At 42.4% G+C, this 23,172-nt stretch overlaps 2 protein-coding genes across 2 annotated transcripts in view; one reads left to right on the plus strand and one right to left on the minus strand.

Moving 5' to 3' along the window:
* spock2 (SPARC (osteonectin), cwcv and kazal like domains proteoglycan 2) overlaps positions 1 to 16,058 on the plus strand; it is a 32,375-nt gene extending 16,317 nt beyond the window's left edge. Inside the window, exons 4-12 of the mRNA XM_034552869.1 lie at positions 2,371 to 2,416; positions 9,515 to 9,629; positions 9,959 to 10,064; positions 12,025 to 12,133; positions 12,283 to 12,417; positions 12,768 to 12,986; positions 13,486 to 13,548; positions 14,276 to 14,407; positions 15,021 to 16,058. Coding sequence (XP_034408760.1) covers positions 2,371 to 2,416; positions 9,515 to 9,629; positions 9,959 to 10,064; positions 12,025 to 12,133; positions 12,283 to 12,417; positions 12,768 to 12,986; positions 13,486 to 13,548; positions 14,276 to 14,407; positions 15,021 to 15,169 — 1,074 coding nt within the window. The 3' untranslated portion in view covers positions 15,170 to 16,058. The remainder of the gene's footprint in view (positions 1 to 2,370; positions 2,417 to 9,514; positions 9,630 to 9,958; positions 10,065 to 12,024; positions 12,134 to 12,282; positions 12,418 to 12,767; positions 12,987 to 13,485; positions 13,549 to 14,275; positions 14,408 to 15,020) is intronic.
* A 1,157-nt stretch (positions 16,059 to 17,215) lies between these two features.
* Positions 17,216 to 22,929, minus strand: tysnd1 (trypsin domain containing 1). The gene is made up of 4 exons (XM_034552878.1): positions 21,580 to 22,929; positions 20,798 to 20,928; positions 20,480 to 20,665; positions 17,216 to 17,747 (listed from the first exon to the last, which is right to left on the minus strand). The coding sequence occupies exons 1-4, from the start codon at positions 22,647 to 22,649 to the stop codon at positions 17,545 to 17,547; spliced, it is 1,590 nt and encodes a 529-aa protein (XP_034408769.1). The 5' UTR covers positions 22,650 to 22,929; the 3' UTR covers positions 17,216 to 17,544.
* Positions 22,930 to 23,172: the final 243 nt, after the last annotated feature.

Here is a 23,172-nt window from a genome sequence, read left to right on the forward strand (position 1 = left end):
CACTGAAGGCAGATATTAACGCTTATAAACCACATTTCCAACAGTGTTATTACTGTGTCCTTTATTAAGCAGCGATGCGCTCCGCTGTCACTGACAACACAAACAAACCCCTCAGGATAACCACAGTGAACGTAAAATGTCAGTCACAAACACAAGCTATCAGATAGACACACACACACACACACACACACACATTCATTTCAACGTTGTTTGGAAAGGGCAACGGGTTTCCTGTTTGAATACATTCATTTCAACGAGTTTCCTGTTTCTTCTTTTTCAATCCACCCAACAAGCTCGATATCTGTCACTTTTTAGAGAGATCTTTTTGCTTTTGTCATGACACTGCAGTTCCACTTGAGCTGAGTCCAATTTTACAGTGGACATGCTCATCCTACAGATATGAGGGGTTGCTGTCTGTCAGTCATTATTGTGGAGCTTTGGGCAGCAGGGTGAACCGGCTGCCGTGTGTGATGTGGAGGGTAAGCTTCCCCGCTCTAAGAGAGGAGCTCTTCCTGATGTTAACAGGTAGATCACAGAGCTCCTGATTGTCTTTAGCTCTCAGCCTGCGTCCTCTAATCTGTGTAAAAAACGGCAGTTGTTTCTGCTTTGTGAGTCATATTTTCGAGTGATGTCATTTTTCTGCTGTGTGCCAAACTTGTCACCATGCTCTGCGTCTCGTGCTCACTTTCAGGAGCAATTTATTTCCCCTGAATACATATTCCGCAGCCTCTCTTTCACGAAATCATTGATTTCCAGTCCTGTCAGCACAGCAGGACACTTTCCTTGTCGGTGCTGGCAGAAACACAAATACCGAAAGGCTGCTAAATAATGCAGAAGCTGAAGCATCAATAAAGGAGACAGGAGAGGTGTCAGATTAATGGCAAGGGCGTAAACCCTTTGAGGTCTTACCCTGATAATGCGTGACACCATCGGGCCCAACAAGGTTAAACTACATAACCGGCAATCATTCATGAAGCTTTACTGGAGTGTTGAGGTAAAATTTAGACACCCGAGAGTTTACTGGAAGTGATTCTTCTGTCACTGAGCAGGGAATAATGAACGAGTAGAGGATGAGCAGAGCAACAGCAGTTTGGTAGATTTCAAGACTCGAGCGGAGTCCTTACTGGTGATGAATATATTTACCTCTGTGAAATGAAAACTGTGCGGGTCAAAGAAGAAGGTCCCCGCTCTCTCACGAGGGCTGCTTATTTCATGTGTCAGGATTTATCGCCTCCCTGGGAACTGTTTGCCACACGCTTCTAGTACAGTAAATGTTTACGGTGATGAGTAAGTCATCTCCAAGGAAGTGGGGAGGGAACTGATTGTAAATATCTTAAAATGACTCGTTTATTATTTCAGACGCAGCAATATGCTCAAAAAGAGCTTCACATCTGTACATGTCTCCTGTGAGATTACCTTATGTTTTAAAGAAATGCAGCCATAAATGTGTCTAATTTAATGGTCATACTCTGAATTTAGAGGTTAATTGAGATAAGAAAAAGACATCTTCATTTTAAAAAAGTGCATAGCTGTTGTAAATTTATTCAGCATTTCATTACTCTTTCTTTGAGCTCAAATTCAATTATACAAATTGACAAAACCATAATAAATGAAAAAAAAATCTATTATACATCGTGCATGCCTAATATGTTTTTTACTTTCTATTCTCACTGATTTAAATTGGGCAGGATTTGGAAAAGGTGATGTCAAGTATTTCTGTGCACCAAGAAGAGTTCTGGACCACTGTCAATCATATCTAATAAGGTTTTATTAATATCTTAATAATGATGTCTTTTTAATATTGTTGCTAATATTTTTGATATTGTTGCCTATTTCGTTGGGCTTTAAAATGAACATAAATAGTTTTTTTGGAAACTTTCAGTGTCATTGAATGCAGTTTAATACCCTGTATCTAAAGTTACACTTTTCTTCTTCACTAATATTTGCTCCTTTCTCTTCTTTTGCTGTCATTTCACCAGGAGGTAGAGGTCAGTTTTGTCCAGCTCTTCTACTCTGGTTCTTATTCATCTTATTCATTCATGTCTCATTTCCTTGTCTTTTTGTGTGTCTTTATCGCTAATTCTCCATCCTTTTTTTAATAGGGGGAAGGCATATGTAGGCATATATAGCCATCAGGTGCAGATTTGTCAGGCTCATTTCCATACAGATGTACATCTACAGTCATACCCATCTGTCTCTGGTGATTCACTTGGCTTATCATGCTGCAAGACTAATGTACATACTCTGTGTGCCATGATGTATATAATAATGTCAACTTAACTTCTTCCCTATGAAGATGAGAACACATGCACTAAGACCTTCTTTCTATACATCTGATAATAACTGTTGTTTTCTTCATGTGTTCTGCAGGATGATTATGTCCGTACTTGGGATGAAAATCAAGGTTCTAATGACAGTAAGTGTCCCACCATCTCATCTCTTTCTTACTGAGCTGTTAGGGAAGTCCTTGAATGCCATTTAACATGAACATTTTTGATGGAATACTTCTGTTAAAGCTTAGTGTAAATGGTGTAGCTAGTTGGAGAACGTTTTGAGTGCAGTTGCCTCTTCATTGACTCATACACTCTCCTCTCGGACTGTTGTCAAACTCTCTTTTTGAGCTCGCCATTATGAAATTCTGTTAAATCTTGGCTGCTTGACAGCTGACTCCAAGCCCGGGTGGTTCCTGCAGTAAAGGTGCTTACACCTCACTTGGCAGGAGTGTATTTCTTCTGTGGGAGCAAAGCACGTGAAACAGACATTAAGAAAGCTTCTGGCCTGGCAACATTAAAGTCAGAGTCAAGAGTTATCTGATTTCTGCAGTGTGACATATTTCACAGTGAAATATTTGAGCAGTGTACAGTTTTCAAGAGGGAAATCAAATCCTTTGCATTTGATTGGGTCGCTAAAAAGTAGTGCCGCCAGGACCCGAGCGACTAGCTCACCCAGCAAAACTCAGCCAGTTGTTTCCCGTCATTTGCTGGATGTTCATCTGCGTTGCAGTGACACAAAACGTCAGCTAAGTTTTCCTTTAATTAATTACACCATAGCCCCATTGTTTCGGAAATGTTTTTGCCCACTGATATTCAAACACACATCTCTTCCTATCTCTCCATGTTGCTCTGTTTGCTAACTACAATCCGGAGACAATGCTTGTGTTATGACCAGTGCGGCTAGCCGGTGAGGCTCGCCCAAAATCTAATTTGATTGGATGCATTTTTTTAAATGTCCAAGTGCAGGATGAGTCATCAACATTTAAAACCGTTTTACTGAAAAGAAAATACAGGGATTTGATAGGGATTTAGATGTAAACATATTCTGATACAGATTTACATTTGGCTTATAACAAGAGGTAAATGAACAATTACCACAGGGACACAGGATGTAAACCTGGGATTCTTTTACTTTTCATTTCACTGGGACTTTAAGGCTCGACCCATGATGCTCACTCTGTAAACAAAGGCATGGGAAATGAATACCAATAATAGATAAATGTGTATTCCCATATGAATATGTTGAAGAGATCTTAAAGATGACACAAAGCTTAAACAAAACAGTATATCCACAAGTATGTTCAAAAGTATATCAACATATATTGGTCCAAGATGAAAAAATATAACTACTAAATTCAATCCCGCAATCTATTTGACACATTTTTGTGCTCAAAATGTCTCATCACGCACTGATGCTGATGCAGTGAAAGCAAAGCCACATGATTTATTAAAACTGAATGTCAATGTGCCGTGGCATGGAGACAGAATCTGTGGCCTGCGTTTGAACTGTGATGCTCCTCAAACTGTCAGTGGTTCATCGTGTTCGACAGCGCTGTGTCTGCTGTGTTTGTATTCTGGGGTCGGACTCTCGCTGTCCACACTCTCTCCTCTGCAAAAAAAGGGTTGAAAGATGTTAGTGCTCTGTTTTATCTGCTTGAGTGGATCCGATATGCCTCCCCCAGGAAATGCTAAACATTGGCTCGACTCCAACCCATCACCACTTTATTCTGCTTCCTCCTTTTTTCCTCTTTCTGTGCTGCATTCAAGCAGGAGCCATGAGGTCTCCTCCTCGACTCCTGCTGAAACTGCAGCCTTAATTGAGCCTCTGCAAGATGAAGTCATGACAGAGTCATGTCCTCAACCGTTGTCGCTTGATTTGCAGCTTAAATGCGTTGTGATGATGAGTCCATTAGCGTAATTTCCAAGGGCCTAATGGAGGACTAATTAGGATTTCAAATGAAAGGCCAGAGAGGGAAGTACAAGCCCAAGAAGAAAGTGACAGAGGTGTGAGCTAATATGCCTAAATGGAGTGCAAAGTGACTGACATCAACATTATTCCTGCCAACTCTTAATTCAGTGTGATGATGGGGAAATTGTGGAGTGGGGAGATGAAGCAAGTTGACAAGTGTAGAAGTGTGAAAATGAAAAAGGGAAAATGGAAAGGATGTCTTTGTGCTGCTTGTTCAAGAGAAACATGATAACCCGAACCTGGAATGAGCGGTGTAATGCTGTTATGTCACGTATGTGTCATCTGAGGGGCTTCATTTATACTTTTGAAAGAAGTCTGTCAAGAGCAAATACATCCTGAAAATCTCATTTTTATTTACAGACATATTGACCTCCAACCAGTTTTGGGATCGGTCGATGATCTGAATCTTCAGCAATTTGTTGGATTCCTGGAAATTTTAGTCGGCTGTCTTGCAGTCCACTTTCAATTGTAGTGTGCTTGTTTTAATAGCCCTGCAGCAGTATTGTAATTGCATAGTATTGTACATGTTGTGGCTAAAGATCTTGACTGAACTTCACTGCAGAAACGACACCATATTGTCTGCATTTTCCTGTCATCTGAGGCATGATATGAGTTCCTCATATTATCCATATTCAACTTCAAAACTAATGGGGTGTTTGTGTTCAGTGTGGGCTCTCTATCCAGAAACATAAAAGGTTTTGAGCCAGCTGACCCACCCAATTAACGATAATAGTGCTTTTAAATAACCAGCCCAGTGTCCATCCAATTACATTAGTACTAGACAATTCTGCATCTTGTGATTTGCGTCCAGCGACCAGATCAATGCCATTACTACAATTTGTCCCTATCGTTGATCATAAAAAAAAAACATTACCGCTGGATGATCGAATGTGATGTTGATATCAATGTAATTCTGGGTTTTGCAGAATCTTCCTCTGGCATGGCAATAGAGTTGAAATGGATCACCTTCACAGGTGGCATCGCTATAATTTAATTGTTCAACTGTCTGTGTTCATCTTTTATGACACTTTAGCAACGCTTTATATGCTTGCCTTAGGTAGTGTAATGAATAGTACTGTTTTACTTTGATTTCACACAGAAAAGAGCCCTTCATCTATCCTTTATCTTGTTTTAACATGAGTGTACGCTCTCCCTCCATTGATCTGCCTTCCTTTATGAGTGGCCTAATGAAGCGAAGGAGCAGAGAGAGGAGATGTGTCCCTCTGAGACATAACTAAATCAGCGTGATGTCTTCACTCCAGAGCTCGGATCAGCCTGCAGGCCTCATTTCTCAGCCGGGCGGCCAAGAATGCTCGGCTTTTGAACTGTCGACACTCCTAACAAACAGACAGTCAACGCCAACAGCAGACTGAGGTGGACATTTGCATGCAGGCATCGTAGTGGCTGATTCCACTTCAGCCAGCAGGGTGCAGAGTGAGGGAGACATGAGGGTAATTTGCTGTGGATTTCTACAGTCAATCCATCAAACCAGCAACTGATTGAATAACATCGCTGTGCAGACGGTAAACACTAAAGGGGAGCGGTCATAATTTGGACTTGTCAGAAAAAACAAGCGTATATGCATTTTATCTGAGCTTTGCATTTTAACAAGCCTATCTCAGCCGGAGAGGCCAGGTGAAAGGTGTAGACACTTTCTTGAAAATCGATGAATTCAGATCAACGGCAGACACAAAGGGGAAAACACGCTGAGTCCACACTCACAAGGTTTGATTCCTCTTGATGCTATTGAGAGACACTGTTACTTGGAGCTCACACAGACACACACATACAGACTTCTGCAACTCTCAACTTCCAAAAGCAGCCGCCACAATCCTCCAGGGTCGACTGTTGCCTATATCTCACCTTCACACTCCACAAATGTGTCCAGTGTCACCCCTTCCTGCTCTCCCTCCTCACCACCTGGAGCTGCTACCATCAAATCCAAAACCCTGCGTAGCGTACCAGGCTGCAAAGGCATCAGCATGTTACTCCAACTCCAGAGGGGAGTCGGCCCCCTGGAGTAGTTAAAGGCTACATGTGAGGTATACAAGTATTTAAAAAGCATTGAATTAATATTAGACTGCACGGTGGTGTATTGGCTAGCACTGTCGCCTCACAGCAAGAGGGCCGTGGGTTCAATTCCCGGTCGGAGCGGTCCTTCTGTGTGGAGTTTGCATGTTCTCCCCGTGGCAGCGTGGGTTCTCTCCGGGCTCTCCGGCTTCCTCCCACAGTCCAAAGACATGCTGCAGGTTAATTGATCTCTAAATTGCCCATAGGTGTGAATGTGAGAGTGAATGGTTGTATGTCCCTACATGTGCCCTCGATGGACTGGCGGCCTGTCCAGGGTGTCCCCTGCCTTCGCCCTATGTCAGCTGGGATAGGCTCCAGCGCCCCCGCGACCCTAATGAGGATAAGCGGTATTGAAAATGGATGGATGGATGAATTAATATTCTCAAAATAAGTCTTTACAAATATTGTAGTCAAGTACTGTTCTGAAGTGCAAGTTTTAGGTACTTGTAATGTTAGTTTACAATATAAGAGACATTAATAAATAAAAATGTGCTCCACCTTTTCCAGCTCCAACATTAACGGGATGAACACATTAATGCATCAAAATGATAATCGTATAATATATGTTATTATGCAATAAAAGTTATTTGTCTTTCAAAACAAAGTGTTCTCATTGTATTCTAATCTCAAAATGCTCCAAAAGGCTTCATTAGTGTATTATAATCACAAAAATTGCGACCCCCTACCTTATTTCTGTTGCATAATGTGTCACCTTTTTCACAGCGAGAGTGCATCGCTGAACCTTCTGATGTATCTGCTGCATGCTGTGCCTGTTATTGTATTAGCTGATTAGCTTCATTTCATATAGGAGTTTTTGTGACCAATAGGCGCAATGTGTGACCATGGATGGGGATTCTTAACGTTTTCTATTCAACATCTTCTAAATACGCTCCAAAATAAATCATTTTTAGTTATATTACTTTTCATGTTCAGTTTCTCAGCTTCACATTTAGTGTCAATGACTTACCCAATGACCCAATTTCCCAGCATCCATGTGGAGCCATTCCTTTAACAATTCATCAAATGAATGTATGATTTATGTTGTCCTGAACCCACAGAGACTCACCTGACCCTGGAGTTCCTCTCAGCGCTAGCTTTACTCAGCATTTTAGCGTCTTGAGCATTGTTTTGGTGGAGCTGCGCTAAAGGGAGAGGGAATATTGTACTTTGATTCATCATGTGGAAAGAATTATGACTCTAATTAAATGCTAACATTCGTCCGTGTCTGCTAAATAAGCAACTTTCACCATCAGTGGTGAGAATGTTGTTGTTTTTCAACTTGTTGCACTGCCCAAAGAAAATCAATTGATGCAGGTGTGTGGTGAGACCTTTATTCTCCTGCTGATTCTATTTAGTCTCTCTGGGAATTCAAGCCTATTTTTGCATTAACCGGACTAACAGACATGCCTTCACTGCTACTTAGAAGATAACACTAATGATGTTTAAGACTGAGTGTGTAAATAGTAGATAAGAGGGTTGATGATGAGGATGTGGCCTGAGCTCTGCTTCTGTTATCCTCAATCTGCAGGGATAAACCTCATGCAGATCTGGATTGTATTAGACTGAAGCACAGGGAGCCTAATTAGGAAAGCTTTACTGCTGCAGGCATTAGTTTAATACCAAACGAGAGACTTTCGTAAAGTAAAAATGGAAGTAGGTAGGTGCATCTGGGGTTGAATAGAGAGAGAGTGGATGTGATGAGGAAAATAATAAACACGCAGGTAGAACATGAATGAGAACACAAAGTGAAGATGTCTGATTTGAGGAGACAAAGGAATGAGAACGTGAGGAAGATTGATAGACGTGATTGCACAACAGGGGTTTCAGAAGCGGAGAGGGTGCGAGTTCTCAGAAACACCAGATTGAGCTGCAAATCACAGTCAACCCAGAAATGATTCCCAGACCACAGAGAGCCTGTTGCTATGGAAACGTCATCATCGCAGGCACTGCTTTAATCCGTGGAAGCCTGTTAAGTTAACATGAGGCTCAGGCAGCCACCTTATGCTTCTGTACTCACAACACAACGGCGTGCCAGCATTGTAGCCGCTCGCTACCAACAAGACGTATTTACAAATGTTTTACGATTAAAAGGCAGGAGTAGGCCTATCTGATCTCTGTATGCTGCTTCTATTATTCTTAAGTCTTCATTGGACTGATTGCAAAATACATTGTTTTGTATACTTGCCACCTTCTCTGTGTGCTGTATCCCCATTGGTACCTTAATACTTGTCCTCTTTTGTGTCAGGAAATATTGTGAGGGCTTGATGTGCTGCTGCACCCTGATTCTGCTGATGCACTGGTGTGAATTAGACGGGAGGGGGGGGGGGGGGGGGGGGGGGGGGGGGGGGGAATGGATGAGAGTGCATCTGGGCATTGATACCGCTGAGTCGCACTGTTTCTTAGTTAGAGCAGTCCGTCGGTTATACAACCAGCTCAGCCATGACAGGGGGATGTATTGTTTTGGATTTGCTTCTCAAATCAGATATCTGTCGGTTTGCTTCAATAATCCTGTGATGTTGGCAGCATTAATGTATTCATCCACCGGAGAGGACAAGCGAGGAGATCCAAAGCCTGTCTGCGAAATTAGAATGTTGCCATAAAATAGGATACAGTAAGAGCAGGGGATGAATTCAAGCCCCCTCGTCATGTCGACCAAACCTACAACCGCAGTCTGTGAATAATCTGTGTTCCGGTGTACTGTATTGATGGATAGTGCAGGTGAATAAAAGCCAGGGGATGTGAAGAGAATAGAGTGTGACATCTAGGTCAGGCACCTGGGTGCCTGGAACAGACATCTGTGACATATGAGTGTGTGTTGGGTGCTGACACGCAGTTCAGCATTAGCTGCTAGAGTGTGATGGATGGATGGATGGATGGATGGGGCAGAGTGAGCTAGCCATGCAGGCTTTAGACTACATTGCAAAAGGTATTGGTGTTAGCAGGTCACATATTAAGTGTAATAAATCAATTCTATTCAAATCAGTAAATGGGAAAAACTTTTATTTGAACAGTAATCAAGATGCATATTTGTTAGAGTGCAAGACCAACAGTTTTGCACCACTCTAATACTTTAGACTGACTCAAGTTGTGTCGAGCAAATGGAGGCGAGAAATTCGGAATTCAAAACTGGGAGCCGAAAAAGAGTAAGAGTGAAGCAGTGAAGATACTTCATTCTAAATATAATTTTATATTTTGTTCCCAGATGTAGACACAACCAAGGACCCCTGTCAGAAGGTTAAGTGCAGCCGACACAAGGTGTGTATCGCCCAGGGCTACCAGAAAGCTGTATGCGTCAACCGCAAGAAACTTGAACATAGGTGAGTGTGTAGCCACTGGGTAAGAACTCCCCAATCACAAACACACACACACACACATCTTCCCTGTTAATGCACTAACGTGAGGTCAACAAAAGCAAGTTCACAGTGACTTGTGCTGGCTTGGGATGTGATAAAGAGTGTTTGTGCACCAGTGCAGTACGACTGCCTGCTGTTAAATTATAAGTTAATACATTCAGACAACATGGAGGGCGGTTGGCTTCCTGTCCAGGTTGGTGTTGCTGTGTCTGGTCTCTGAATCAGCAGCAGTTGCCGTCTCAGCTTGACTCAGTGCGGCTGAAGTGTGTGTGTGTGTGTCCTCTGTCCTGCAGACTGAAGCAGCCTGCACTCAGCTCTCCTGATGGAAACTGTCAGCCCTGTCCCATCTCCTCCACTGGGGCTGTGTGTGGATCAGACGGACGCAACTATGCCTCAAAGGTACACAGAAACAAATGCACATCCATAGGGCTGGGGAATAACATAATAATATTATCAGTTTATCGACCTTTCGGTGGTTTCATGTCTTAATGATATGATCATATAATTGTTTGTTTTTACAAAATGCTGGGATCCATTTGATTGATTCCAAGCAAATTGTAATTAAAAATAAATAATAAGAATAATAGTCATAATAATCTTTAATGTACATTATAGCACCTTTCATACTGTAAATGCAGGACAAAGTGCTCAACAATAAAGAAACATGGGCATAGAATGAACATAAAATACCTTAGTGGAGGCAATTTTAACTGAATTAGTTATTGAAGGTTTTGTTTTAAGCATTTTCCTTTTTGTTGACTATACTGCTATATACATTCAGTTGTCAGTTTATTAGGCACACCAATGCAGTCTAATACAACAGTGGTGCAATAGATTCTACCTTTATGAAGGTTATAATATTCAGTTTTTAGTTGAACATGTTTATTCAACTCTATAGTCATTTTGGATGCTGTTTTGTTATTTGTGCTGTAGAATTATGTTGTATTATTGTCAGGATCTGGATTTGTGTGTCTTGTTTCCTGTTTTATTTTGAAGTCCCCGTTTCCCTGCACTTCCTGTCCTGATTGTCTGCCATGTCCCTGATTGTTTCCTCCTGTGTCCAATCACCTGCACCATCCCTGTGTATTTAAATCCTGTTTGTGTCATTCCCCTTTGTAGGTTTGTCCTGTTTTGATCACTATAGAGTCTGTATTTTGTGATACTTCTGCTTGGAATATTCATCAAGGAATGAAGTTGCTTTTTTTGACGTTGTTGGTGTTTGGGTCCTATTCCTGTGGCTACACCCGTGACAATTATGACTTTGTGTCAGTGAGGGAAGAGTAACAAAAGAAAACTACAGCTTCCAAAATGACCATGAAGTTAAAGCTGCTGCTAGACAGCACACTACCTGGCCAGCACCAAACACACAGACTATGTTTGCAACTAGCTGGTGAACATAATGAAGCATTTAGCAGCTAAATAGACAGATTCCCCCCCAGGAGTTGTTGGTAGTAAAGCAGAGCAAAAATGAGAGTGAATGTTGGACCTATAAAATGCCAGCTGGCCAGAAGCACAACTCTGAAACAATGTCTTCATTGTCTTCTGGATATACAACTGTGTTTACAGCTTGTTTCTGTTGCACTCAATTTGCCAAATAACAAGTAGTGCAGGCTTAAGTCTAAACATAGAGGAAAAAATATAAATGTCTCTTTATCGGTTTAATGAATTTGTGAATTTCTCTGAAAAGTAAAGACAGTATAAATAATCACTGTGAGGAGGTGGAGGGTGCATTGGCAGTGGACCTGTACACCATCCCCCTCAACAAAGAAGTGAACATATTGTACGTGTGGCTTCAGCATCACATATGTTTTATAATAGCAAATGTTGTGATATAGAATTGCTAAAATAGTCTTGACACCTATTTAACACTTATTATACTTACAGACACAGACATTTATACAATACATATGTGCATCTGTCAGATGTTGGTACTTGTATTCACAGCTTTGGCTTTTTGTTTCATGGACATGCTAAAACAATGTGCAAAGCATTGTGGGATAAATAGTGACATACAACTTGCACATTCAGAGCAGAGTAGTGTGAGGAGACTATCAGCGGAAAATCCGAGACAAGGAGCGATGACATATAGCCTCAGAATGACCAATTGGTTTCTCGTGGTGACAGAAACCCATGTTTATTGATTTATGCTTTTTCTTTTGGATCACTATTCCTGACCTTGTGTGCAAGCAGAGGTTGAAAAGCACATTCAGGAGCAAATCTCTGATTTGAATTAAAGCATACAGTCGGTCGCCTCATTAATTCTTTATCTATCTTGCGGCAATAACTCATTTTACTTCACCTTTATGTCCCCTTCTCGATGTGTGTGTTGATGGGTGTATTTGTGTGTTTTGTGTTGCAGTGCAAGCTGGAGCAGCAGGCTTGTCTTACAGGGAAGGATCTTACCCTGAAGTGTTCAGGTCTGTGTCCTTGTGCAACTGCTGCCCCTACATCCATGGAGAGTAAACGTGGTACGATTTATATATTTAACATGAATTCATGACAATACAAGGCTTCCAATCTCTTTTATTCTGTATGTCTGTCACACACAACAATGATCATAAATACATGAAAAGGTGCAAGAAATATCATATTATTCATCTCCTTCTGGCCTCCACAGAGAGCTGCACCGGACAGGATCTGGCTGATCTCGGGGAGCGTCTGAGGGACTGGTTCCAGCTACTGCAGAGTAATGCCAAGCAGAACAACAATAGCAAGACTGGGGCCAGGACCACTGCAGCCAGCGCCACATCAGGTTAGAGCTACTATTTAATAAATCCAGACTTCAATAAGAGCACATGCTGTGCTTCAAAACAAAAGGAAGGGAGCCTCAGGACCCGTTCAGCCACAAGTTAGTGCCCGCGAAGCATTAAGTCTTAACCGGGCTGTAAAGTGAGAAGAAGGGAATTCTTGTACAATGTTAATAATGCCTTTTTTATGAGATGCAACCTTTTTTCTTTGTGGAAACATGGAACATAATTAAGAAAATGATTTGCATTGGAAACAGGAGATAATGCTGAGCACATTGGCATGGTTTCACTTTCCATCTGTGCAGCTGCCTCTTGATAACAATGAATGTTTGTTTGTCTGTCTTTGTGTTTGCAGTGCTGGAGAGGAGCCTGGTTGCCAGCTGTAAGGACTCCATAGGCTGGATGTTTTCCAAGCTGGACACAAATGGCGACCTGTACCTGGACCAGGCTGAGCTGGCTGCCATCAACCTGGACAAGTACGAGGTCTGCATCCGGCCCTTCTTCAACTCATGTGACTCCTACAGGGACGGCAAGGTCTCCACTGCCGAGTGGTGTCTCTGCTTCTGGAGAGAGAGTGAGTATTCTGGGGTGGGGGTGAGGGTAGTAGACACAGTCACATGCCTCTGTGCTGACATCTTCCCCTTCAAACTGCAAGGCGCTCAACTGCCCCTCAGGTGTGTAGCCATCTCTGTGTAATGTGCTGGTGCGTCACTATTTGTCTTCCTGCTCCTTCTCTCGTTCCCCTGAGGGGTGAAACCACAAGGAGCTAAGAACCTTCCTGCTGCTGGTTGACAGCCTGCTTCTCCAACAGCTCTCAGAGACTGAGACTGTCAGCCAACCAGCAAAGCAGTCCAGCTCATACAGTTCTTTGATTGAGATGGAAATGCACTGGAATTTTAGAAAATATTGATTACACTCAGAAGATACTTTAATTTTGACTGTTGGTTGTTTTTGAAAGATTATAGGTAATTATTATCTCTGTTCTGGGTCTCGTTCCGTTAATGTGGCAGGGAGTGTGTTTTGTTCTCTTGTAAAAAAAAATATATATATATATTTTTTCTTTCCTTTTTAAGAGCCACCCTGCCTGGCTGACCTCGAGAGGATCCAAGTATTAGACGGCGGGAAGAGAAGGTTTGGTATGTATCCATCTTCTTACTAAAGCATTTCAGCCAAATTGGATCTGTCTTTCTTGGTGGACGGATTTCCTCCAGCAGATGACAAGCAGGAGGCGGGGATTAGTCCCTGATCAGTCTGGTGGATTAGAATGTGATACTGACAGACGGCAAAGGAAAGCAGCCATCAGTGTGTCTTACATGTATGTGTGAGCGGGTGAATATGTGAATGTGCATGTGTGTGTACGCATATGCACACTGCAGATTTGGGCTGGCTGACTGGGCTCTGAGTCAGGACTCTCCAAGGACGAAGAGCAGGCTGCAAGCCCGAAGCTCAGATGTTCCCTTGAAAGACTGGACAGTTCTGTTTTGCCCCCATCTTATATGTGTTTTGCTTTTCTTTCTTTTTTTTTTTACATTATTCGCTGAAATCTTTAACGTCATGATAGATCTCTTCATCTCTGAAGAGCATGACTCTAGAGTATGAGTTGACTCTCCTCCCCCACCCCCCCCCCCCCCTCCACACACACACACACACACACACACACACACACAGCCCCAATATGCTGGACTTAATACTTATTCCCCCCTGTCTTGCTTCATGAGCATATTTGTATTCATGGAATATGGAATTGGCTGCAACATATGCTGCATGCATTACATTCTCACCTGGCCGCCATGTGTGAAAATGCATCATGCAGGATACCATACCCGACTCTTATTTATTTGTGTTTTTGTGTGTGAACGCCAGGTCGATTCATCCCAAGCTGTGATGAGGACGGCTACTACAGGAAGCAGCAGTGTGACAGGGGAGAGTGCTGGTGTGTTGACCAGAACGGAGGAGAAGTAGCCGGATCTAGGATGCGCGGCAAGCCAGATTGCGGTAAATCCTCTAGGTTTCAGCTGTCAATATGTATCTGAGAATATAATTTGAAATTGAAAGCTGAATGTGGCAGGAAAATAAACTCGACATTTCCACTGTGGATCGGCCCACATCTCTACCGCACCCCCACATGCCTTCTGCACAGGGCTTTCTTTATGTTGAAGGACTGAGGCCCACTGCAACATAACTCACTGCAGGGACCGGTGCCACATTCATGTGTCCGGAGTCATTTGCATTCTGAAGCGTCGCTTTGTCGCTGTGAGAAAAGTCTTTCAAGATAAATGAGGGCTGGTTGCACAGAACCTGCGCTTAATAAGAATGGCTCCTCTGGCAAGGTTTAGAAATAGCTATTAAAATCCAGACAAAGTCAAACACATGCCCCCTTGTTACCATTGCAGTCAATGTTTTTAAATTGATTTCAGCATTTCTCATTGATTGAAAGAACTTCATCAAAGTTGAGAGGAAGACATGCTGAACCGAATGTATTACAATATACAATATTGACACAGTGGATAATTAAGTCTCCATGCATACCCCCCCCCCCCCCCCCCCCCCCCCCCCCCCCCCCCAATCCCCCCCTTGCCCTGCATGTTTTCTGCCCGTCTCTCTACAGATGATGAAATGGCATATTCAGGTGATATTGGAAGTGGGGTTGGATGGGAAGACGAGGAGGAGGAGAAGGAGGCTGAGGAGACTGCAGAAGAGGCTGAAGAGGAAGAGGGAGAAGTAGGGGAGGTGGATGATGGGGGCTATATCTGGTAAACACTGTAGTCCAACCTCTCTACAAGAGCATCTTGATTGTCCTGAACACACACACACACACACACACAGATACTGCAAAGAGATAGACGCGGTGACGCTCTCACACTCAGAACAACACTTGCTGATGAAAAAGCGAAGGGATAAGATTGCACGGGTTGGGAGAGGGAATATGCATATGTTATGGGCGTATTTATTGTTACAGGATGTACTTTAAACGGGCAGGGGTAGGGGACATATCACTATTAATTATAGTTCTAGAGAAGTTTGACCCCCATACTTGTGAATCTTTGTTTTCTTCTGTTGTAAGTCCTTTGAACTCTCTTTGACCAGTTTTAGCTGATGCATAATGGAGACTTTAAGCACTTGCAGGTGCTTGTCATGTGCTTGCATTGAAAAATGTAAAGTGCATTTCAATAGTCCAAATTGGCCTCTTTCATCTTTCCTTTCTGCAGATGAACGACATTTAGATAACCACTTTGGATTTCAGGCAGGAAACAGGCGATAAAGAGAGGAAGCCACATTTGAATATTGAAAAGCACCCTTTGACTTTACCGTTTTCATGTAATTTGCTTCTGCTCATATGTAGTCATTCATGACTTAATGAAAATATGTTTCTTAAGCATCACTCTTTCGCTTGTATATAATGTGTGTATCAGAATACAGATTGTCACCTATTAGTCCTGTTATCAATGCCTTGAAAGACTAGCAGAATATACTGCTTAGTTGACAAGTGTACATCGTATCATAATGTGGATCAATTATTGTGTTTAATAAAAAAAATTCTAATAAAATAAACTTGTTTATGTGGCCAAGCTGGCCACCGTACATGCAAGTCTGTGCATTTGTTCTTTCTTCATTGCTTGTCAAATTAAAAAATTTCTGCACCAGCAATGGTGTTGTGCAGCATGTTTACTGGACCCTTCTCCCGGCAAACCTTTTAACTATTTACTATTTATAGCAAGAAAACCACATGTGGAACTAATAACATCAATAAGTGTGTGTGTGTATGAATAGATACAGCGGTTTTCAGCAGGCATTGACCATTTTTAGTATAACAAATGTGTATTTTTTCCTCATTTAAACTGGTCTTAAAACACAGTCTTAAAATCTTGCTAATACTGTATTTCAAGTGAAATCTACCACGTAGGTGATCAATTAAAAAAAAAAGTAAAGTTAAACTGCATTCTTGAATGTTGAATATAAATAACAAACAGTATAATAGATAACGATGCAGCCCATCTTAACAACTACCACTTCAAAGACATAAATCTCTCTGGAGTACATCTTATTGTCAGCTCACTTCTACTCCTGCCGTACCTCCCTCTGCAGTGGAGTGGAGCTTATAGTTATGGGAAAACAGCAGAAATGAAATACAGTCTGCACATCAGCACTTCTAACAGCACAATGCCTATAGAAAACTCTCCTGGGCCCCCTCGGCACATTGCTCAAGCCTCTCCACTGTGAAGTATTCAGTCTGGGAACAAGGACATAGAAACCATGCAGTTTGATTCAGTGTATGCATATTCTCTGCAGCTCAGGCCAAGAGAGCTTTGTTTTAGCATTGTAAAAAACTGACAGTAACCAATCCTCTGAAATGTCATTTCGCAGTTTCACATTTCGGTGATAATGGAAATCAGTACCAGTAATGTCCCAGTGGGTGAAACCTTAAATGTGTTAGCTGTGAGTGGGAAGCCCTGCCAGCAGATGTCTGAATACCTGATACTGACAGCAGGTCTATGGCTACCCAAAGGGACCAATCATTTTCAGCAACCTATCTGCAAGTAAAGCTGATTTCTCCTCATGTTTGGTGAAGAAATCCATATGTAACAGCACCAGATTTAAATTAAAACAGATACAAAGTGCAATGTCTTTTCTTCATATTGTAACTTAAATGACTTTTCTGCCATTGTTCTATCTGGTGCTTTGTGAATTTACATAGAGAATAATATGGGTATTAAATCCTGCTTAATTCAGCCCTCCCACTCTAAATGTCTGTGGTATTATAGTTGTCATGAGGATCATTTGTGACAATTATGTACAGAAATGTCACCAGAATATATTATATTTTATTAATATAATTACAATCTCAGCATGTATTCAAGTCAATTTTAACATAATTATTTATAAATATGACCCAGTTCACTGCATAATTGTGGTCGAGAGTATCAACATTAGGAATTAATGATTTTAATAGCATTTTCTCCTTCGGATCTGTGACTTTGTGTCTGTCTTTGTAACAAAGTATGGTTTGAAACAGCAACGGTTTAAAAAATTACATATAATATCTATTTGATTATTTAATATGATTATGAATGTCATCCATATTGGTTTAACCATCCAATCTTTTTCTCTAGCATATCTGCAGGGGTCCTCGGTTATAGTTTACTTTGTTCACTCTGTAGCCTCCACACTGTGCTGACTTCTTTTTCTGTGCGATCCAACACCCTGAACACATTAACATCCTTTGTCTGGTGAAAATGCTGCAACAATCTCTGAAAAACAGTCACTGGGATGCTAAAGTTGAGGTGCGGGTAGGTCACTTTGGCAGCGAAGTCCCTCGTGTTGCTGGACACAATACCTGCAAAACAGAAAATAATCATAACAGTCTTAAAAATGCAAATACAGGGCGTTTGTTACTGTTTTTTTATTTCTTTATTTTCCATGTTTTGATGGGACACTGGTCTATGGTAGAAGAGGAGTTGAAGTTATAACGATAATATTACTTAGGCTGGGTTATGAGTAAAGCTCCTTATCTCAATATTACTTCATTGAATGTCAGGGGTATGAGAAAATTAGTTAAAATCAAGCAAATACTGTCCAGACTTAAACATCTCCAAGCAAAAGTCATATTTCTCCAAGAGACTCATTTATTATCTGAGGAGATTGTACGCATAAGGAGGAGATGGCCTGGGCCAATTCTAGCTTCTTGCTGCTCCTCACAGGCAAGAGGAGTAGCAATCCTTATCCATAAATCAGTCCCCTTTAGGATTCACAAACTTCTCCAGGACCCTACAGGTAGATTTGTGGTGGTTGGGGGAACTCTTTTGAATCAAGAAATTGTTTTTGTAAATGTTTATGGGCCCAACAATGACGATGCCTCATTCTTTAGTAATCTCTTCATGACCGTTTCCTCTTTTCGAGGTGAAATAATTATGGGTGGAGATTTTAAATTGTGCTCCTAACCCCCTTCTAGACCGCTCATCAAGAAATGACTCTTCCCATACAAATACCCGAAAGGTGATAGGCCACTTTATGTCAGAGCTGCATCTTTGCGATATCTGGAGAATTAGAAATCCCACCACACTAGAATATTCATGCCACTCAAACACACACAAAACACAATCCCGCATAGATTATTTTTTAATCTCTGAGACTCTGGCGGCCAATGTACAGGACTGTGGACACAAAGGCATAGTTATTTCAGATCATGCCCTACTGTTTTTGCATTACCGCCTTACTCCACATCCCAGGGGCCAAACAGTGTGGAGGCTTAGCCCGAGATGGCTCCATGATCAGAAGTTTCTAAACTCTGTGGAAAGGAATATTAAGTTTTTCTTTGCTACAAATACAGATGAAACCTCAGCATCTATCAGATGGGAAGCCTTCAAAGCCTATATTAGAGGTGTGATGATTTCAACACACTTCTTCCCAAATATGACTAAAGTCTTCAGAAATTTCATATGGAGTAACAGACGAGCAAGATTACGCCTCTCTCTACTATATCTGCCATATGACAGGGGAGGGTTGAAACTCCCCAACCTCACATGGTACTACTGGGCATGTCAGCTTTGGACAACCTCCTTCTGGTTCAGATCCAGTTCATCCCTCTCATGGGTGGCCATGGAAAGAGAGACTTCATCCAACATACCTCTTCATATGTATCTATACTCAGATAAACCGGATAAACTAAAGAAATTCGCAGGTAACCCATTTGTTTCCAACTCCATTCGTGTTTGGCATGAAGCTCATAACTACCTAAAGGTTCCCCTTAAGCTATCACAGTTCACACCCATTTGGGGAAACACCAATTTTCATCCAGGGGCTAAGGACAAGGGATTTAAACTATGGGCAGACAATTGTATTGGCCAAATAGCAGATCTCTTTCAGGAGGGTGTTCTCATGCCATTTGAAGATATTAGAAAACAATTTGATATACCTGCTAAACATTTCTTCAAATACCTACAAGTCAGAGACTTCATCTATAAGACCCAAAAAAAAGATCTCAATACCGGTCCTCTCACCAGTAGAAAATATTATGGTAAGCCCTCATCAGAAAAGACTTATTCACATCTTTTATAAGATTTTGTCTGCTGGGTCACCAGAGACATCAGAGGACAAGTGACTTGCTTGGTGCGCAGACATAGGGGAGGAGATATCGTAGTCTGAATGGCAAAACATCTTTACCCAATCACAAACACAAACATCTAATTCAGGTTTCAGACTGTTACAGTACAAATGATCCATGAGGCTGTATATCACTCCAGAGCTTTTGAATCGTTTCAATGTTAATATTCCTGATGTATGTATTAAATGTCAAACACATAAGGGGACGCTTTTCCATTGTTTATGGTCCTGTTCAAAAGTACAGGAATTTTGGAGGACGGTTGTTGAGACACTCTCAAATATATCAAAGGTGGCTCTCCCTATGTGCCCAAGAATGTGTGTTTTGGGACTCATACCAAAGGACATTAATCTCAGCAGAGCTAACAGAAAGATGGTTACCCTATGCCTACTACAAGCCAGACGGACTATTGCAAATTGTTGGAAATCTATACAGAAGCCAACTACCAAAGGCTGGCTAGAGGACACTGTACAAGTTATAGCCATGGAAAAAATAACATAGAGGAAAATATGCACAGTTTGAAGAGATGTGGACTTCCTTCTTGGACTTTGTAAAGGGCCCTCAATTTCTTAGGGCTCTGAAGTGACCATACAGTCATTACCCCTGTACAATCGCTGAGCATCCCACTGTCTAAATACCCCTTGCCAATGTACCAATGAGTGTCATCTTATATAATTTATTTTACTTTTATCATTATTTGTATTTTTATTTATAATTGTCTGGTAGCTTGTTTCTTATGTTTACTGTATTTGTAACTTGTTCTTCCTTGAAAGGGGGGAAAAAAAATCAAATAAACACAATTTGAAAAAAATAATGCAAATACAGCAATGCAGAAAGAGCGATCTAGTGTGTGTAGCTGCCTTCTCGCTACACATGGGTGCATTGTTACATTATAGTTGTCTATGGTCATCTTATGCCCCCCACTGATCAAAAAGAGAACATGACTTTGTAGTTGCAGGGTTTCTTACCCAGCAGCTCTCCTGAGCATGGCCGCACCACAGCACCCCCGCTGGTTCCTGCTTGTACTGCACAAGTGGTCTGAAGCATGACAGGCTGGTCATTCAAGCTGATGGTTTTGGAGAGGACACCACAGGTCAGGGAAGGACCACATCTCCGACCCAAGCCTCCATATCCCACCACAACTACAGATTCACCTGTAGGCAGACAAACCAAGCTGAACATCAATATTATATCAGTTTATTGGGTAAAGAGACCGATCTCTTCTGGCACTAAATGTAAAGCCCCCCCCCCAAAAAAAACTTGACTAAACAAGACTGAAATCAAACCTGGATTGTAACTCTGAGCCATGCAAGGGACGACAGCCTCTGTGACGGAGTCCCTCAGCTGCACCAAAGCCAAATCATAGGATGAGGAGGTTTTAGTAGCAAACAGCACATCACCCACGACATCAAGGACTCTGGGAAGCAGAAGTCACCACAAGCAGCAAACATTAGATATTCTGCATTTTCATCAAATCAGTACGCAGTGTGATCAGAAACATTGCAGCATGTTGAAAGGCCCTGAACCCACACAGGTTTCATCTGTATGATTAAATATACGCTCAAGATACAGTTGGTAGTTACTGGTCTAGTAATTAACCAAATATTGATAACAAATATACAACCACATATGGTGAAGACCCACATATTTTGTGAAAACACGTGGAACAGACATTTATAAAAGTTAAAATAAAATGAATATTGTGATGTGACAGGGCCTGCTAGCCTTATTAGATGGACAATGGATACATATCAATGGACAATGGATACATATCAATAAACACAGGACACATACAAACAGTCCTGAGACAAGGTCCAATCAGGCAAAAATAAGTGACACTTGTGTGGGTGACTCAAGGGTGTGATGGGCCTTTATATTAAAGGAGTTGCCTCGACTCATTCCTCAGGGATCTGTACCTGGTGCAGCACAAAATGTACAGTAATGAAGCATGTTAACCCACCAATATTGTGATAAAGTTAAAGATATGTTTTGTTGAGAACCACTGGCTTAATGAACCTTTTGGAAAGAGCGGTTGTTAAGTTTAACAGGGGTTAAGATGTACGGTCACCTCTCCCGGTGATGGAACTTCAGGGTGACCGTCGACTTCCCGTTGACCACGTGGCGGCAGGTCACAACCAGGCGAGAGGCGACAACGACCCCTGAGCCCCAGAACAGCCCACTGTCCACGAAGCACACCGTGGGGCACTTCACAGCCATGGTCTCCTGGGCCGCGGTGGACACGAGGAGGCATGCCTCTCCCGGGTGGAGCCAAACATCTCGGAGGGGATCTGGAGCCCTCGTGCAGCGGATGATGTTCCTGAAGATCAAGTGGACCGAGCAGACCAGGGTGAGGCCTATCCACTCGTTCGCCTTCCACCCAAATGGAGACACGATCAGTCCGAGGAGACGCGCCGTGTCCGCGCCGTTCACCACGAACAACCCTCCGCCCTCCGTGCCCGGCAAGCACCGGGCGTCTGTGAGGATGACTGCGTTGTCCTCCCCGGAGAGGTTGCTCACGATGCCCCTGCTGAGGCTGCTGCTGAACAGATCCAGGCAGAGGGAGCCGAAAGGTGAGCCACACGCAACCACCGCGCAGCCTTTGTGGAGGGATGAGCCGCTCTGCCAGGGTATCGTCCCGGCTGTATTTGGGCTGCTGTCCGCCGACACACTCGCCTTCAGTATCGCGAACCAGCTGAGGGACTGGGCATCTGTGAGCAGCTCCTCGTCCTCTTCATCAACATGGAAACGCCACTTGTCCGCCTCTTGGAAAACTGCCTGGAAAGCCCGTTTGAACTCCGGGCAGTTCACCAGCATAAGCAGCTCGGCCGAGACCTCCCGTTGACGTGTTGGTTTGGATGCTTCTCCGCGTGCAGACCCACCGGAGGTCAGCTCTCGCTCCGTCAAAAAGCTGACGCGGATTTTAAGTTTCTCACTGAAGTTTTCCGGCGACAGGAACCCGCGGTCCGAGGAGAGGGGCTCTCTGTCGGTGGTAAAACGGGAGAACGGGAGGCCCGTGCATATCACGGTTCCAGTCTGACGATGCACGATAACTCCGCTGCAGCTCAGAGGTTTCTTTGCTGAAAACGCCTCAAACAGCTGGACTACACAGCAACACGTCTCCACCTCCTGCACCTCCATGTGAACTTTAACCACGCCGCTGCAGAAGTTAGTCGATGACGAGGTGGAGCAACTTGAAGTCACTGGAGAGTCGTTGAAAGGCAGCACAGAGACCAGTGGTTGGCCAAGACCCCGAAAGTACAGGTGTAGCAAACTGACATGCGTTTAAACTTCGCTAATAGTATCTACAGTCGTGTTTACAATGCTAAATCTGTCGTCTAGCTTCCTGTTTGAGTCTCATTGGTCTACGAGAAAAGAAAACCCACCTTCAGATGAATGTGATTGGTCTGAATGTTAATCCAATGACAAATAAGGAGGCGGGACCTTAGTTGATTGTGCTAATGTACATACATATACATAGTCTTTTTGGTATTTTAAAGTTTTGGAGATACTAAATAAACCTTTTTAATTGTAATATCAAACTATGTATTTTTAATAATTAATTTACCAAAATTACTGATTATTTTCGGATCAGGTGTACAGCTGATGCATGTTTAATAATACTGTAAGAGTTAAATGGGTTTCATTTTTTTTGCAAAAGGTC

This window comes from Cyclopterus lumpus, chromosome 15, assembly GCF_009769545.1.
Source record: "Cyclopterus lumpus isolate fCycLum1 chromosome 15, fCycLum1.pri, whole genome shotgun sequence".
NCBI lineage: Eukaryota > Metazoa > Chordata > Actinopteri > Perciformes > Cyclopteridae > Cyclopterus > Cyclopterus lumpus.

Excerpts from the sequence above, each read along its gene's own strand:
- tysnd1 (XM_034552878.1), bottom strand. The coding sequence starts at position 22,649 with ATGGAGGTGCAGGAGGTGGAGACGTGTTGCTGTGTAGTCCAGCTGTTT. Across the intron at positions 20,929-21,579 it reads AAGTTCCATCACCGGGAGAG|AGTCCTTGATGTCGTGGGTG; the intron begins GTGACCGTACAT and ends TCTGCTTCCCAG. Across the intron at positions 17,748-20,479 it reads ATGCTCAGGAGAGCTGCTGG|GTATTGTGTCCAGCAACACG; the intron begins GTAAGAAACCCT and ends TCTGTTTTGCAG.